This window comes from Pseudorasbora parva, chromosome 22 (genome assembly GCF_024679245.1).
Source record: "Pseudorasbora parva isolate DD20220531a chromosome 22, ASM2467924v1, whole genome shotgun sequence".
In the NCBI taxonomy this organism is placed as follows: Eukaryota; Metazoa; Chordata; class Actinopteri; order Cypriniformes; family Gobionidae; genus Pseudorasbora; species Pseudorasbora parva.
The window spans coordinates 26,500,917-26,515,057 of record NC_090193.1 but is presented as its reverse complement, the minus strand read 5'-3'; the positions used below and the strand labels follow the sequence as shown (position 1 = coordinate 26,515,057).

At 38.5% G+C, this 14,141-nt stretch overlaps 1 protein-coding gene across 6 annotated transcripts in view; it reads left to right on the top strand.

Moving 5' to 3' along the window:
• The window catches only part of kaznb (kazrin, periplakin interacting protein b), a 195,748-nt gene that overhangs the window by 84,562 nt on the left and 97,045 nt on the right, over positions 1-14,141 (top strand). For all 6 annotated transcript variants that reach the window (XR_010900848.1, XM_067432273.1, XM_067432272.1 and 3 more), the window contains one exon: positions 13,794-13,998. Coding sequence is in view for 5 of the 6 variants with exons in the window: in XM_067432273.1 (XP_067288374.1) it covers positions 13,794-13,998 (205 nt within the window). In the remaining variant the exon portion in view is untranslated. The remainder of the gene's footprint in view (positions 1-13,793; positions 13,999-14,141) is intronic.

Genomic DNA, 14,141 nt, shown 5'->3' with positions numbered 1-14,141 from the left:
TGCATTTCGGTGCCGACTGTTTCATAAACAAGGCCCAGCTCGACACAGGATTTTCCAATAGCCTAATGCTGAAGGATGGAGCAGTCCCAACGTTAGAACCGCGGGCGGTGAGTTAGACTGCTTCAAATGTCTGTGTCTATGCTCATCAAGTAGCCCAAACATGATCACGTATAGTTACTATATATATTACTATATATAGAAATTGATCAATAGAGCATGCGATGTGTAGTGCGTGTACATTTGTTTAGCTGGCCACTATATGTGTAACTTTATGTTTGTGTATTGTAAAAGCACTCAACAATACACAAAGAGGGGGGAAATATGTTGAACTAAATAAGCACGCTACTTCATTCAAATGCGCTACTATTCCGTGTCTATCTATGTAAACACTAACTTAACCTGTCTACACAAACCACGCGTAAACACACAAACACACGTGCACAACTGCACTTCCCACATGTACACCTTCAAAGACAAAAATACGACGATATAATTCAAGTATAAATATGTAAATAACACAAGCCGCTAAGCATATTATATAGTTAGTGTATATCGTACCACATAGAGACGTCCTGCTCTAGTCGTTTTTGCTGCTGCTCCTGTTCAACTGCAGCCTCTGGGTCTGATTCCGGATCATAGATGTATGGCTGTATCTGATTAAAAGCCATATTTTTATTTTGAATAAAGTTTTTTCCCCGCTGTTAGGGATGACAGCTTTACGACGCACTCGACGCACTCAACACAATAGCAGCGCGCTGCTGCACACGTCATTATTTAGCTCCGCTCACACGACACGCCCCCACCCGCTCGGCTTTTTTCGGAAAGACTCGGAACAGCGCATCTTTCTTATATAATTATAAAAAAAATAAAGACTTTTCGGAGATATGCAGGATGCAATGCTACTCTATAGGTACTCAAGATTGACATGACACTGACTGAAACTGAGTGTTTCACCCCCCCTTTAAGGATTATGTGACACTGAAGACTACAGTAATGGCTGCTGAAAAACTGCTTTACTGTACTTTTGATCATATAAATGCAGCCTTAGTGAGCATGAGACATAATGAGACAAAAAAACATCTTATTTATTCTGAATTTTTGACCGGTTGTTTGTATGGATTATGAGGACACAAATGTGTATAATAACATGGGTACACGGTTTATGTGGGGGAATAGAATATGCAGTTTGTAGAGTATAAAAACCATCACACCTATGAAGGTGTGACACCCCCCCCCCCCCCCCCACACACACACACACATACACGTACACACATTTAAACATAAAAAACAACTGCACTAAAAACTTACATTATAACTAGACCTGAGGGAATAATCTAATAATTAAAATTAAAAAAATGTATGCTTTGTCAGACAACTTAATGCATTTTGAAGTCACACTGTAAGGTGAATATTCTTGCTTGAGTGCCATTTAAAGTGCCTGAATGGAAAAGTTTTTTTCACAGGCAATTTTTCTTCTTTTTAGGTTCAGTTACTTCTTTTGACCAGTTTCATCCAGCATGTTTTCATGAGTCAATAGACATTCCAGTGACCACCGACTTCACCAGGCGGCGTTTCTTTAGACATGCCTTGCAGTATTATGTAAGCAATAAAGCCTTCAGTCGCCCTCTCCCTTGCCTCCGTGTTTAGAGCACACTGAGCCGGTCTCTTTGAGCGAGGGCTGTAATTGCATCCGCTCAAAGAGTGAGGAAATCAATTAGACATCACAGGCGGTGCTAAGGGGGCAGCGTTGACATGCACCGTCTGTGTCAACACCGTCGCATTCCCCCCTCCAACGTCTCGCACCGCCATGTGCCACACATCAGTTATTGTCAGTGTTAAACAGCAGCGTCCGTGGGGCTCCGAGCCAGTGATTGGTGGGAGGGAGCCACAACAGAGACCAAATCACAATCCTGATTCACACAGAGAATTTGGACTTATGACAACCCGTCCTCCCTCAAAGGCCTTGGCGAGGGTATAATGAGAGCAGAAGGCCAGTAGGGGGCAGGGGAGAGAGAGGGAATGTGATGTCGAAGAGGACAGAATACGGCAAAAAGAATTAAGGCTGCAGCACTGGGCTACTCCCCCAGTTTCACTCACAGCTGCAGGTCCACATTAGCTTTAGCTGCATTGCAGCCTTTTTCAGGTACACATGAATTACCTCATTGTGCTCCTAGTGTAAAAGCTTCAGGGAGATTTTAAGTGCTAGCAGGCATATAAAAGCTATCGTTACAGTCGATACAAAGAACAATATTATTGGAATAGTGAACAGTGTTTTACAGTGGTTGCAAGGCAGCATAGTATTGATATTACTGATATATGGCTTTTTAATTGAAATTGGATTTCTTACAATTCATTTTAATCATAACTCCTTATTTTCAATTTCAAATTGTAAATCACCCTGTTTGCCTCTATTCAGTAGCTCAATTCAAAAATATCAAATTCAGGAATTTAATTGGAATTTGAAAGGCATTCTCATTTCAGTTCTGAATGGCTTTCAACCGATGTGTTTTCCAGATATAGTTTCTATTTTTGGTTTGACATATGCAATGGAATTCATTTTCGTTTTAAACATAGGCCACATTGTGTGTTGATTCTTTCTCACCGGGCCGAAAACAAGACGTCCACTGAGTGTCATGACAATGAAATCTAATGCAGCATTTCATTTGCACAGAACCAAAGCCTCAAGCCTGTGCTTATCAACAGAGAAAATACGAGAATTCTTTGCTACCAATCAAGCACAGGCATTTCCTCCAGGAAATGCAAATCTAGTTTAACTGTATCAAACTTAATTTTCCTTCTCTATGAACTCCGTCCTAATGCAGTGCTCGCAATAGTCACATGTCATGCACTCTAGCCCTTTCAACTCATTGATCTTTTTGTATGCGTCGTTTGCTGTGAGCACAAGTGAGCAGTAATGGGGCTATTTGTTCACATGCCTAAATCGGAAAAGCAATACTTTACAGAGGTAATGATTAGATCATCATTGCGATGGGGGACATGAGCATTCTCATTTCTCTAAATCATTACCCACAAACCCCCTTGAACGCACACATTCCATTCATGGCCTGTTCACCGCCGCTGCTTGCAAAACAATCTCATCGCTTCATAATCAAAATTACATTATTCAAATTTGTGAATGTCGCAGTGGCCACAGGCCAAACAAGAAATCAAACAGATTTTGAACCATAAATGAGTTTTATTCATGCTCGCACTGCCCGCAAGCAGCAGTATTAAAAGTTTTAAAAGCCCATCCTTTTCAATCCATTCACTCTTTCTTTAAAAAAAAACTTTTTGCGTGTTAAGAACAAACCAAATAAGAGCTTTGAGACCTGCTTGTCTATCTGTCTCTTTCAGAAAAGGGCCATTACTCGCAGCAGTGGCAGTAATAGCCATCTACTCTTGCTTAGACCTGACAGTGAGAGAATAATGCCAGCGAGTCCGTCATCTTTAAATCTCTCTATAGCCATCATAGCGTCATTATACTGTACCAGTCACCTGTATCTCATCTCTGGCTAGAGGCCGGCCTTTGTCTGATTATATTTAAGTGGCCTGCCACGAATCTAAGCTTGTGTCCTCTGACAGAAAATTTGTGCCTACATTCCAAACATTTTCAGATTTTGACATGGATTCGCTCTTGATTTAATGGTTTGGCCCCTTCGATGTCAAGCTGGCCAACAGGTTTAAGGGAGAGAAAAACGTTTCTTTCTTGTCACTCCTTTTTCAAACCTGCCAGCCAAGTCTTATCGTAATCTCCATCAGAGCCCTCAGCATCTCAGCACTGCGACTCGAAGGGTGTGTTATCAGGGGATGGACGAGTTGCGCTGCTGTTTGAGAGTATAAGGCCGCTATCTAGAACGCTGGTGGAAGTAGGAAGTAGCACTGGAGTTGAACGTTGGAAGGAACGGATGGTTCTGTTGGTTAAGCTTTGGGGAGATTTGGATTATCTTGCTATATGGTTATCTTGCTGTCAGACTCCCTGCTCTTATCTAAGTCAACATAACCTGGCTTCATTTATGCTGTGTTTATCTGTGTTTGAGCTGAAGTTGCCTTGCTATGACCTAGGGGCTACATTTGATGCATCAATGCATTTGTGATGTTGTGTGCCTGTGATATGGATCAGCTCCCTGCTGAAAAGATCAGCAGAACTGATCGCCAGCATATGTTGTGTTTTGGTTGCTGGTGGGTTGTGCCCCCTACCATATTATAGCCCTGCCAGCTTTTTTAATTCTTGCCTAATGTCTGGTCTACATCACAGCTCATTCTGGCCAAGAATCGCTCACATCTGACATAAAAAACAATCAACCACAGTTATGTGCTTTTTAGTTAGCGGTTATCTGAGATAATTGTGACAAGAATGCATTGTCATGGGAAAAAGTATTTAAATACACGGCACAAAAAAACTGGCTAGAAAGAACACACCAATAAAAATAGAAGAAATGTGTGTAGACTTTGTAGTAAGATTTTTTGCGTACATATTGTGCTGATAATTCATTTGTTCATTCACTAACATTACATTTGAATAGCAAATGAACCAAAAAATAAGGGATTCTCCAGCCTGCGTGCTAAAGTATGTTCTGTTAAATACGTACACATACAAGATCTGTAACAAGGCAATACTATCACATATAAAAAAACATGTTTTACTGTGCTGCACCATTCCTGTCTGATCCAATATAGAAGGCACATCATTGTTTTTTAATCTCAATATGTCTGCAAATCCAGTGTTGACCTGTGTCTTGTTTACAAACAATTATCTTGTCGAGTCGGTGGGCGGGGCTACAGAAGCAGCTGTACACATTTATCTGTAGAGGCGGTGTTTCCTCTTCTAATACGCCATTGATGTAAGAGCTCTCGTTTTCTGGGCCTGGTGTCTATAAAAGCTTTTCTTTGACTAACACGGAAGTTTTCAGCCCCAAAACTTAGAGGATATTATTATATTACCATGACCTTTTATGTATCAAAGGCTCAAGGGAAAGTTGATTTCTCAATTTATCACCCCTTTAATATTTTTTTGGAAACAATGGTCCATTGTTTTTTTCAGGTCTCTCTGATTAATAGAAAGTTCAAAAGAACAGCATTAATTTGAAATAGAAATGCCTTGTAATATTCTAAATGACCTTGTTGAATAATGGACATAGCCAATGTACACATTAATGCATTTACAATACTATATGCATAGTATTTTATACACACACACACACACACACACACACACACACACACACACACACACACACACACACACACACACACACACACACACACGCACGTGCGCGCTATTTCTCTTTATTAATAGTTAGTAAGGTAGTTGTTAAGTTTAGGTATTGGGTATAGGATCATGGGATGTAGGATATGGTCATGCAAAATAAGGCATTAATAATGTGCTTTATAAGTACTAATAAACAACCAATATCCTATTAATGTGCATTAAAAAGCTAATTGTTAATGATAGTGAAGGACTTGTAAGTACATTTTGTACTTGTACTTCTCTCTTAACTTAAATAGCAAGACAGTGCTATGCCAGTTTCATCAACGCAACTGGGTATGCTGGTGAACAGCTTCACTATGTTGAACGACCAAAACAATCGACATGCATTTGATTGTGCAAGGATCATTTTTAAATGTTCTCAAACTCCATTTATTATATAATTTAATATGTTTTGTCTTTTCGTTGACTGGGAGATGAACTTGTTTATTTCCATGGTGATGTGGAGTGTTAACGGTTATACCAGCAGCAGAGCAGCAGCGTTTTAATGAGAAACAGCATGTTTCTTTCCCTGTGAGGCCGTGCACGTGGTGTGCTGGGAGGTGTACGCTTGACTGGGTTCTGGGCCTAATTATTGGCACCTTAACTCTCTAACATTGTTCTTGTATAATTTACACATCTTTGTAGCTTTCACACGAGCTCTTCGGAGACCAAATCTTGCCCTGTTGCTGCCTATTAATAGTGATGGATGTAGTGACTAGTTTGACTGATAAGTGGCAGGAGAGAGGGTTGCAACAGGGCTGTGCCAGGCCCTAGGGCTCAGCCATTGTTCTATATTTGTTATTTTAGGAGTCAGCGCATTCATTCAGCCCAATAAGATATGAAGAATGAGGGACCAGCTTCCGTCTGCCGCCCCCAGCACTGCTCTGCGTCAATGCCCCTCTGTCCCTCACAGACACCAAACCAAAGGCCAACCGCAGCGCTCTGCCAGTCACACACAAATGCCCTCCTGACGCACACACAGAAATATGTACTCGCATCTGCTTGGTTATGACATTTACTCTCTCACACAATGCACTAGCCTTTTCTTAATTTAGAGGTTTCTGTTCATTTTACTAAATGAGCTGAGCAGAGAACACAGTGTTTCTCCTGCATGAGTAGGAGATGTGTGTCTGTAATTACTGCCATTCTAATATGAGTGATTGACTGCACAACTTTATAGAGACATTTTTTAGAGAACTAATTGCCAGAAACTTTAGAAAGCACAAATACACAATACATAAAGTAACTGCTGTTTTAGTCTTCTCCTGACTATTGTGAAAAATCTGCAGATGAGAGTTATACATAGATATATAATTATCATAGTTAAGACTTTATAGATATATAATGAGCTTACTCTCTCACTTTAATATTTTTAAAATCTGTAACATTTAAAAAAATGTAAGTCATACTGTAGATACATGGTTTCTTTTAACTCTGATATAAATTATAAAATAAGTAATAAAGCTGCAGTTGTGAGATATAAAACCTCAAGAGACAATTTGCCGTTAAAGTCACAGCTGTCTTTTTATTAGTTTAAATTGGATTCCTTATACAGTAGATGCACTACAGTTCAAAAGTTTGGGGGCATGCGATTATAAAGGATAGATTTAGTTGACCAAAAGTAAAGACGTTTATAATGTTACAAAAAAAAAAAAATCTGTTAATTAAAGAATAATAATTAAACAATAAATATCACTGATTAATTTCACAAAAAACATTAATAGTAAGAAATCAAAGCCCACCCTGCATTTTTCTCTTGAATTTACTTGAATTTCACTTCAATTTACGTCACAATGGGAAGAAAAGACTCTTAACAGTTTCATGCTGACATTAAATACTTTTGGGAAGTTGATGTCCTGCAATGGGATGTGCTGTACTCCATCAAAATGATTTAAACTGCACTGCTAATTATTTTATAATTATTTGTCATTTTGAAAAATGTCATGCAGCCGAACCATTTAAAATTAACTGGGGAAGAAAATTAAATAAAAGGGAAAATCATGATGCTGGTAAAAAATAAAATAAAAAAATATCTTTCATGTCAACTACCCTTCAGTATATCAAATCAGTTCTTAAATGCTCATTTATATAGTTCATTCATATTCTTTCCTATATCTCCAAAAACCAACAAATCCTCATCATCTGGACACTAAGTGAAAAAAGTACATGAGCTCAGCTTGTTCTGCATCAACAAGCTCAAGTCCTACTCAGGAAATGATATTGTTCTTTCCTGTGGTTTTGGACACCCTGCTTGTGCATGGGATTCAGTGTTGTAAGAGTCTGTGGGAAGAGCCCTTGACCCGACACATGCCCATGATCTCTTCTGTGCTCAGCCCTCTCACGCCCCCACACACATTCACATTGACACATGTGAGGAAACAGAGTTGGCAGCCGAAGGATTTTCACACAGCATCCTGATAAGAGCCTTATAAAAAGTTGGCTGTGCTCACAAAACTCTCTTGCTCTCTCTTTGAGAGCAAAACAGCAAATATTCCAGTTTACCTGGCATGAGTCGATATTCAATTAACCAGACCAGCCTCTCACCGTGGCCATATATCAATACCTTGTTTTAAGTGCACTTGCTTAATCACATGCTATTTACAGCTGCAACCAAACGAACAAACGCTTAACAACTGTTTGGAACGTTTTTCAGTAGAGAAGCAGACACCCCATGAGAGGAAATGTGGCTGGGTCCTGTCAGTGGATGGGCCAGCATTGAATAATCACCTGATGCCAGGTTATTATAGTTGTTTTAATAAGTTAGGGTTAATGTGTCATTTCAAATTAGCTTTCACTCTGATAGTTTAGGGTTTGTGTGTGTTTGTGTGAATGTCAGTTCAGATAAATAAAAAAAATGTTTTTAGGGCTGCCAATGTTAACTTGTTATTTGAAATAATTATGTGTTATTTAAAAAACACATTTGAGTTTAATGTTAATTTATTTAGTAAACGCCTAATTTGACATTTGAAATGGTTTCATTTTGTACTGTGTTCAGAAGAGCATTAACACCGAACACAGCAATCCTGCAGCCAAACACGCATTAAGCAGTAAATGATGGAGAAAGTAACTTCTTCATTCATTTATTATTGTTTACTTCTCAAATCCAGATGGGACTTTATATAAAAAGGAAAGTAATTCGTTGTATTTGAATTGTGAATTTAATTAGCACTGAGTACACATTTACAACATTTTTTAGCATTAAGTATTAAGGGATAAAAGGAGTATAGGGAAAACAAGTGATAATGTGCAAAGTATATGACCTACTTCTACATCTTTAAAAAGCACATATAGCCCTAGTTCTGTAAACTTATCCAATTTGCAGTTTGTGAATAATACCACTCACAATCAGCATTCATCCAGTAAAACTGATGCACTAATATGACTCAGAGCCGTGTGGATGTTCAATGTTCTCCCCTTTACAATTCCCCAGGTGTCCGATCTCGTAGAAATGTGCTGTCAGTTTAAGCTGCTGAGACTTTTACACTGGTCTCTTTAATTCTGTCATTTCATGTTCAGAGCTGTCTATAGATTTATCACTAACTAGTGGCATTTATGTGTTTAATGAATGAAGGCAAATGTTTGTAATGGGAATTTTTACATTTTAAAAAAATAAAACATTTATTTTTGAGCCAGGATGCTATTCACAACTATTTAAAAGTTTGGGTCGGTTTACTTTTAAAAAAATATTTGTGACCTTTTAAGCTCACAAATGCTCCATTTATTTGATAAAAATGTAAATAGTATTCCAAAATAAAACAACATTTGTCTATTTTAATATATTTTAAAATACAATTGTATTGCTGTGATGACAACATTTTTGATTTGCTGCTGAAAAAGAGACATGTTGTATTTTACTAGGTTTTTATGGCTATTTTAGTGTTTTTAGGTTGTACTTGATTTTTATTTATTATTGTAAATTTTTTACTTCTTTTATATTTATATTTTAACGAACATTGTTTAAAGAGCTGCATAACTAAATGACAATAATCAATCCATCAAACAAACAATCAATCAATAAACCAATCAATTAATAAAGAAATACATCAATCAGTCAGTCAGTCAAACAAACAAACAAACAAACAATCATTCATCCATCCATTCATTCATTCATTCATTCATTCATTCATTCATTCATTCATTCATTCATTCATTCATTAATTCAATCAATCAATCATTCATTCATTCATTCATTCATTCATTCATTCATTCATTCATTAATGCAATCAAGCAATCAATCAATCAATCAACCAATAAATCAAGCAATCAGTCAATGAATAAAATAAATAAATAAACCAATCAATCAATAAACCAACCAATCAATTGATCGAGCAATCAATCAATCAATAAACCAATCAATCAATTGATCGAGCAATCAATCAATCAATCAATCAATCAATCAACCAATCAACCAATCAATCAATCAATCAATCAACCAATCAATCAATAAGCCAATCAATCAACCAATCAATCAGCCAATCAATCAAACAATAAATCAAACAATAAATCTGTCAATCAATAAATCAATCAATCAATCAAACAAACAATAAATCAGTCAATCAAACAATAAATAAATCAATCAATCAATCAATCAATCAATCAATCAATCAGTTTGGTGCCCAAGATCATTATAAATGTTGAAAAGTCCTGCTTAATATTTTGGTGCAACCTGTGATTTTTGTTGTTGTTGTTGTTGTTGAAAATCGAAACAGAAATTGTTTGTAGTATTCTTATATCTTAACTTAATGCATCCTTGTAAAGTATTAACAATAGTATTTTTTTTATCATACTGACTAATCATTATACTGACATATTTTATATTTACTTTTTTATAATTTTTTCATACCTTACTATATTTTGATAATGAAGTGCTTGTGACTGTTCTTGCCAATCAGAGTTTTCACAATGTCATGTCACTTGTTATTATTAGCCAATGTATTTGGTGATGACATCATGGAAAGCCTGACGCTAAAGTGTGTAGCCTATTTGTGAATCAAATCTCCCAGTTCTGAGGGTTTTCTCAAAGTATTTTAAGGCAGGATGAAAGCACCCATGGCTGCAGAGCTCACTCTGTTTGATAATCGGCTTGAGCATATTCTTAGCAAAAGGCAGGTGACAACAGCGGAGCCTGGGGAAGGCCTTGTTGTAAAAGCCATGGAACAACTGTTAGCTGTCCAGTTCCTGCCCTTTGTCCTTTCCCACTGACATTCAGCATTGTTCACTCCGGGTCCTTTGTGAGACCTGGTGTGTTCCAGTCAATGGAGGTGACTTTTAATATGACTGAGATTTTCTACAGAATGGAAAAGCCACAGAATATGAAATGCACTGGGCTAGATTTTCCCAAACATGTTCCTCTCTCTCTCTCTCTCTCTCTCTCTCTCTCTCTCTCTCTCTCTCTCTCTCTCTCTCTCTCTCTCTCTCTCTCTCTCTCTCTCTCTCTCTCTCTCTCTCTCTCTCTCTCTCTCTCCTTCTTGTTCTCTTTCTAACCCCCTTGCTCTTTTATGTTGTGTGACTATTGTGGTTTCGGGGCTGGGATTTGAAAACAAAGCTCTGCCTCGCTGCCTTTTTTCAGCTGCATTCTAAATCTCAGCATGAATGGCGTTAGTAAAGCAGATGTGGCGCTCTTTCCGGTTCATTTCTGATGTAAATCAATCAGTATAGAACCTACCGAAAAAACCCTGATATCCGTTGTTTCAAAGCATTACATTTGAGCCATCTTTCAATTATGAGCAAGATGGATGCAAAATGAAATTCCACAGAGAGTTAAAGCGTAGTTTGTTGTCAGGATGTGTCTCAGTCAGAGTGCTGAAATGATAGGTGTTCGCTGTGTTTTGCTTTGATGGTTCACCAGATTTCCTTCCCTCACTAACACCCCATCTATTTACTCTAGGAATTGAGTGATTTTACTCATTTTCAGCCAATGTTTTGCTTGGGGAATATAAAAGCCATTGCATTGAAAGTTGGTTATAGTCATAAACAGGGGTTAAATCTGGCTGGAAGGGTGTTCTACCACCAGATGATGGTAGATGATTGGCTGTCAATCCAGTTTACTTACTATCTGCACAATCCAGTTAAAGGGTTAGTTCACCCCAAAATGGGTCATCATTTCCTCACCCTCAAGTTGTTCCAAACCAGTATGAGTTTATTTCTTCTGCTGAACACAAAAGAAGATATTTTGAAGAAGGTTCTTAACAAAACAAAGAGAGCAACCATTGACTACCATAGTATTTTTTCCATACTATGGTAGTCAGTGGTTACTCTATCTGCTTTGTCACGAACATTCTTAAAGCTACACTGTGTAAAGTTTTTAGTTTATTCTTAGCTAAAAACAGTTCTTTCAAAAATATATGTGCTCATTAAAGTATATTTACTTCTTTCAAGTAATAATGTATTCTCGTAACTTTATAATATGCCATTGAAAATACATACGGGTGAGGGGTTCGAATGCCGGTCGCCATGTTGCCCCTCCATCTTGAAAGTACATTAGCCAAAGAGGGACATACCCGTAAATTCAAGCTTCGCTTTTCGCGTTTTAACACTCGATGGCAGTCATGAACAAGGTCGAACTGGAAGCCATGTTAATCTTGGACTAAATCGGCCATCGTAGGAGTTACAATTAAATCAGAATTGAGAGGAACAGAAACTATTATTCACCGGATTGTCATATACCTTTACACCGCTAGATGGGGGAAAATATCACACAGTGTAGCTTTAAAAAATATATTATTTTGTGTTCAGCAGAAGAAAGAAACTCATACAGGTTTGGAACAACTTGAGGGTGAGGAAATGATGACAGAGTTTTTATTTTTGGGTGAACTAACCCTTTAAGGTTTGTGTTTGTCTCAGCACACACATTCAACCTTAATTTAGTGAATAAAATATACGGTCAGTTTTTTTTGTGTCTCTGTTCAGAAGCTGTTTGGTTTAAAATTATAGACCCATGGATGAAATTATTATAGAAGTTATTTTACTTTCCTGTTACCGCCCCAGAATGCAACGCATGCATGAGTTGATCAAATGTGTACCTTGAATGAACCTTGAAAGTGTTTTTTGGATAATAATAATAATATCTACAAAATGCATAAATCATTTTATTAATATTAACATTAATTCATATTTAAATTTATCAATTTCTCCAGTTAATACAGGAATTGTTATAATACAGTGTAAGTAACTTTGGATAATATCATCTGTCAAATGCATAAGTACTATTTAGTAGTATTTTATCATTATTTTACTCCAGTTAATGTATTAATTGATACAATGTAGTCCTTAAATGCCATGCTGGTCACTTTGGATAAAATATTCTGCCAAATGCATAAATATTTTTACATGTGTAATTCTATTTTTATTATTTATTTATTATTGTTTCACTAGTTAATGTAGACAATGACAGCAATGCAAGTAACTTAATAATCCATGTATTTATTTATATTTTTTAACACCTGTTCAAAAGGCTAAATATTTAGGGTAGATGATGGGTCAATTAAGGTTAAGGATGATCTCAAGGTCCATCCAGATGTAACATATGCCAGCATCTCACTGAACAGCATATGAGCTTCTTTGATATACTTAAAGTACATACAGACTTTTCAATCTGTTGTGTAATACTTCTGGGAAAGGGTAAACAGTTTTTGGGCCTGCATCTGAAGACCAGAGATCAGCCCCAAACTTTTGACCCTCCGAGGAGATTGATTGCTTTCAGTATAATTCTCTTCACTTCCTGCATGCAGGGGGCCGGACTAATAGCTGTCCCTCGTGTCCAGCGCAGAGGTCTGCCTGGTTCCTCTCCCCCTGAGTTGAGTCGACCCACCCCCATCCACAACCTCAAGAGTGGGGGAGCGTTTCCCAGGGACAAAAGAATGAATATGTAATGAAGAGAAAGGGAAAGGGGTTGGGAGTGTTTTTGTCCGAGAGAATAGATGTATCTAGCTTGACAAGTGTTTGTCAAGGGATCAAGGAAGTGCCAGAAAGTCTCGTTGTGTTTTCCGCCTTGGCCACATAAGAACAGTTACTTATGTATTACCAACCGATCGAAACGGGGAAGCTCTCCGAGGCGAATCCTGCAGTTTACAGAGTTTCAGAAACATGGCACTTTAGCTCCCTCCCGTTCTCCCCCAGAAATCTGGCACACATGGTACGTTCCGTTTAAAAGAGAGCATGTCATCTCTCAATGCACTGTGTTCTCTCTGGAAGCAGCTGCTGGGAGCGCGGTTTTTCAGCGGGAACTCTCTCACACTTCTACCTGCTGTTTCATCTGTCCGTTGTGTTCTCTCACATGCTCGCTCTCTCTCTCTCTCTCTCACACACACTCAGCTCTCTTTCACACTAACAGGACAGGTAGTGTTTAGGTCTTTTCTGCTGGGATAAGGAGGAGGGGAGTCTGAACTGGGATTTTTTTTTCCCTCTTCTCCAGCGCGTGTTTTGTATGTGTGGTCTAAACTGTGGCAGCCGTGGAGAGATAAAGGGGGACAGGGGACCCGCGGCTTGTTGTACCCCCTGACCGAGCCCTTGACACCATGCACCTCTGTGTGGATTTGCTTCTCAGGGCAAAATCCTGAAAATGATGGAGGACAACAAGCAGCTGGCTCAGCGGATCGATGGGGCCATTCAGTCGGCCAGCCAGGAGGTGACCAACCTGCGCTCCGAGCTTTCCGCAACCAGCCGCAGACTGGCCGAGTTGGGGGCGTGCAACCCCGTCGGCCTGGAGAACAACCAGCAGAACCACCATCACCACCATCACCACCTCCACGGTAAGACATGTGTCAAGTTTTGCTTGGTCTGTGAGCTGCAGTTCAACTTGTTACTGTAGCAAATAGTTCGTTTTTAGGGGTTTGTGGGTGGGTATGTGCTTTTGTTGAGAGAAGAAAGTAAAGAGGGGAGGACGGGGGCAGCT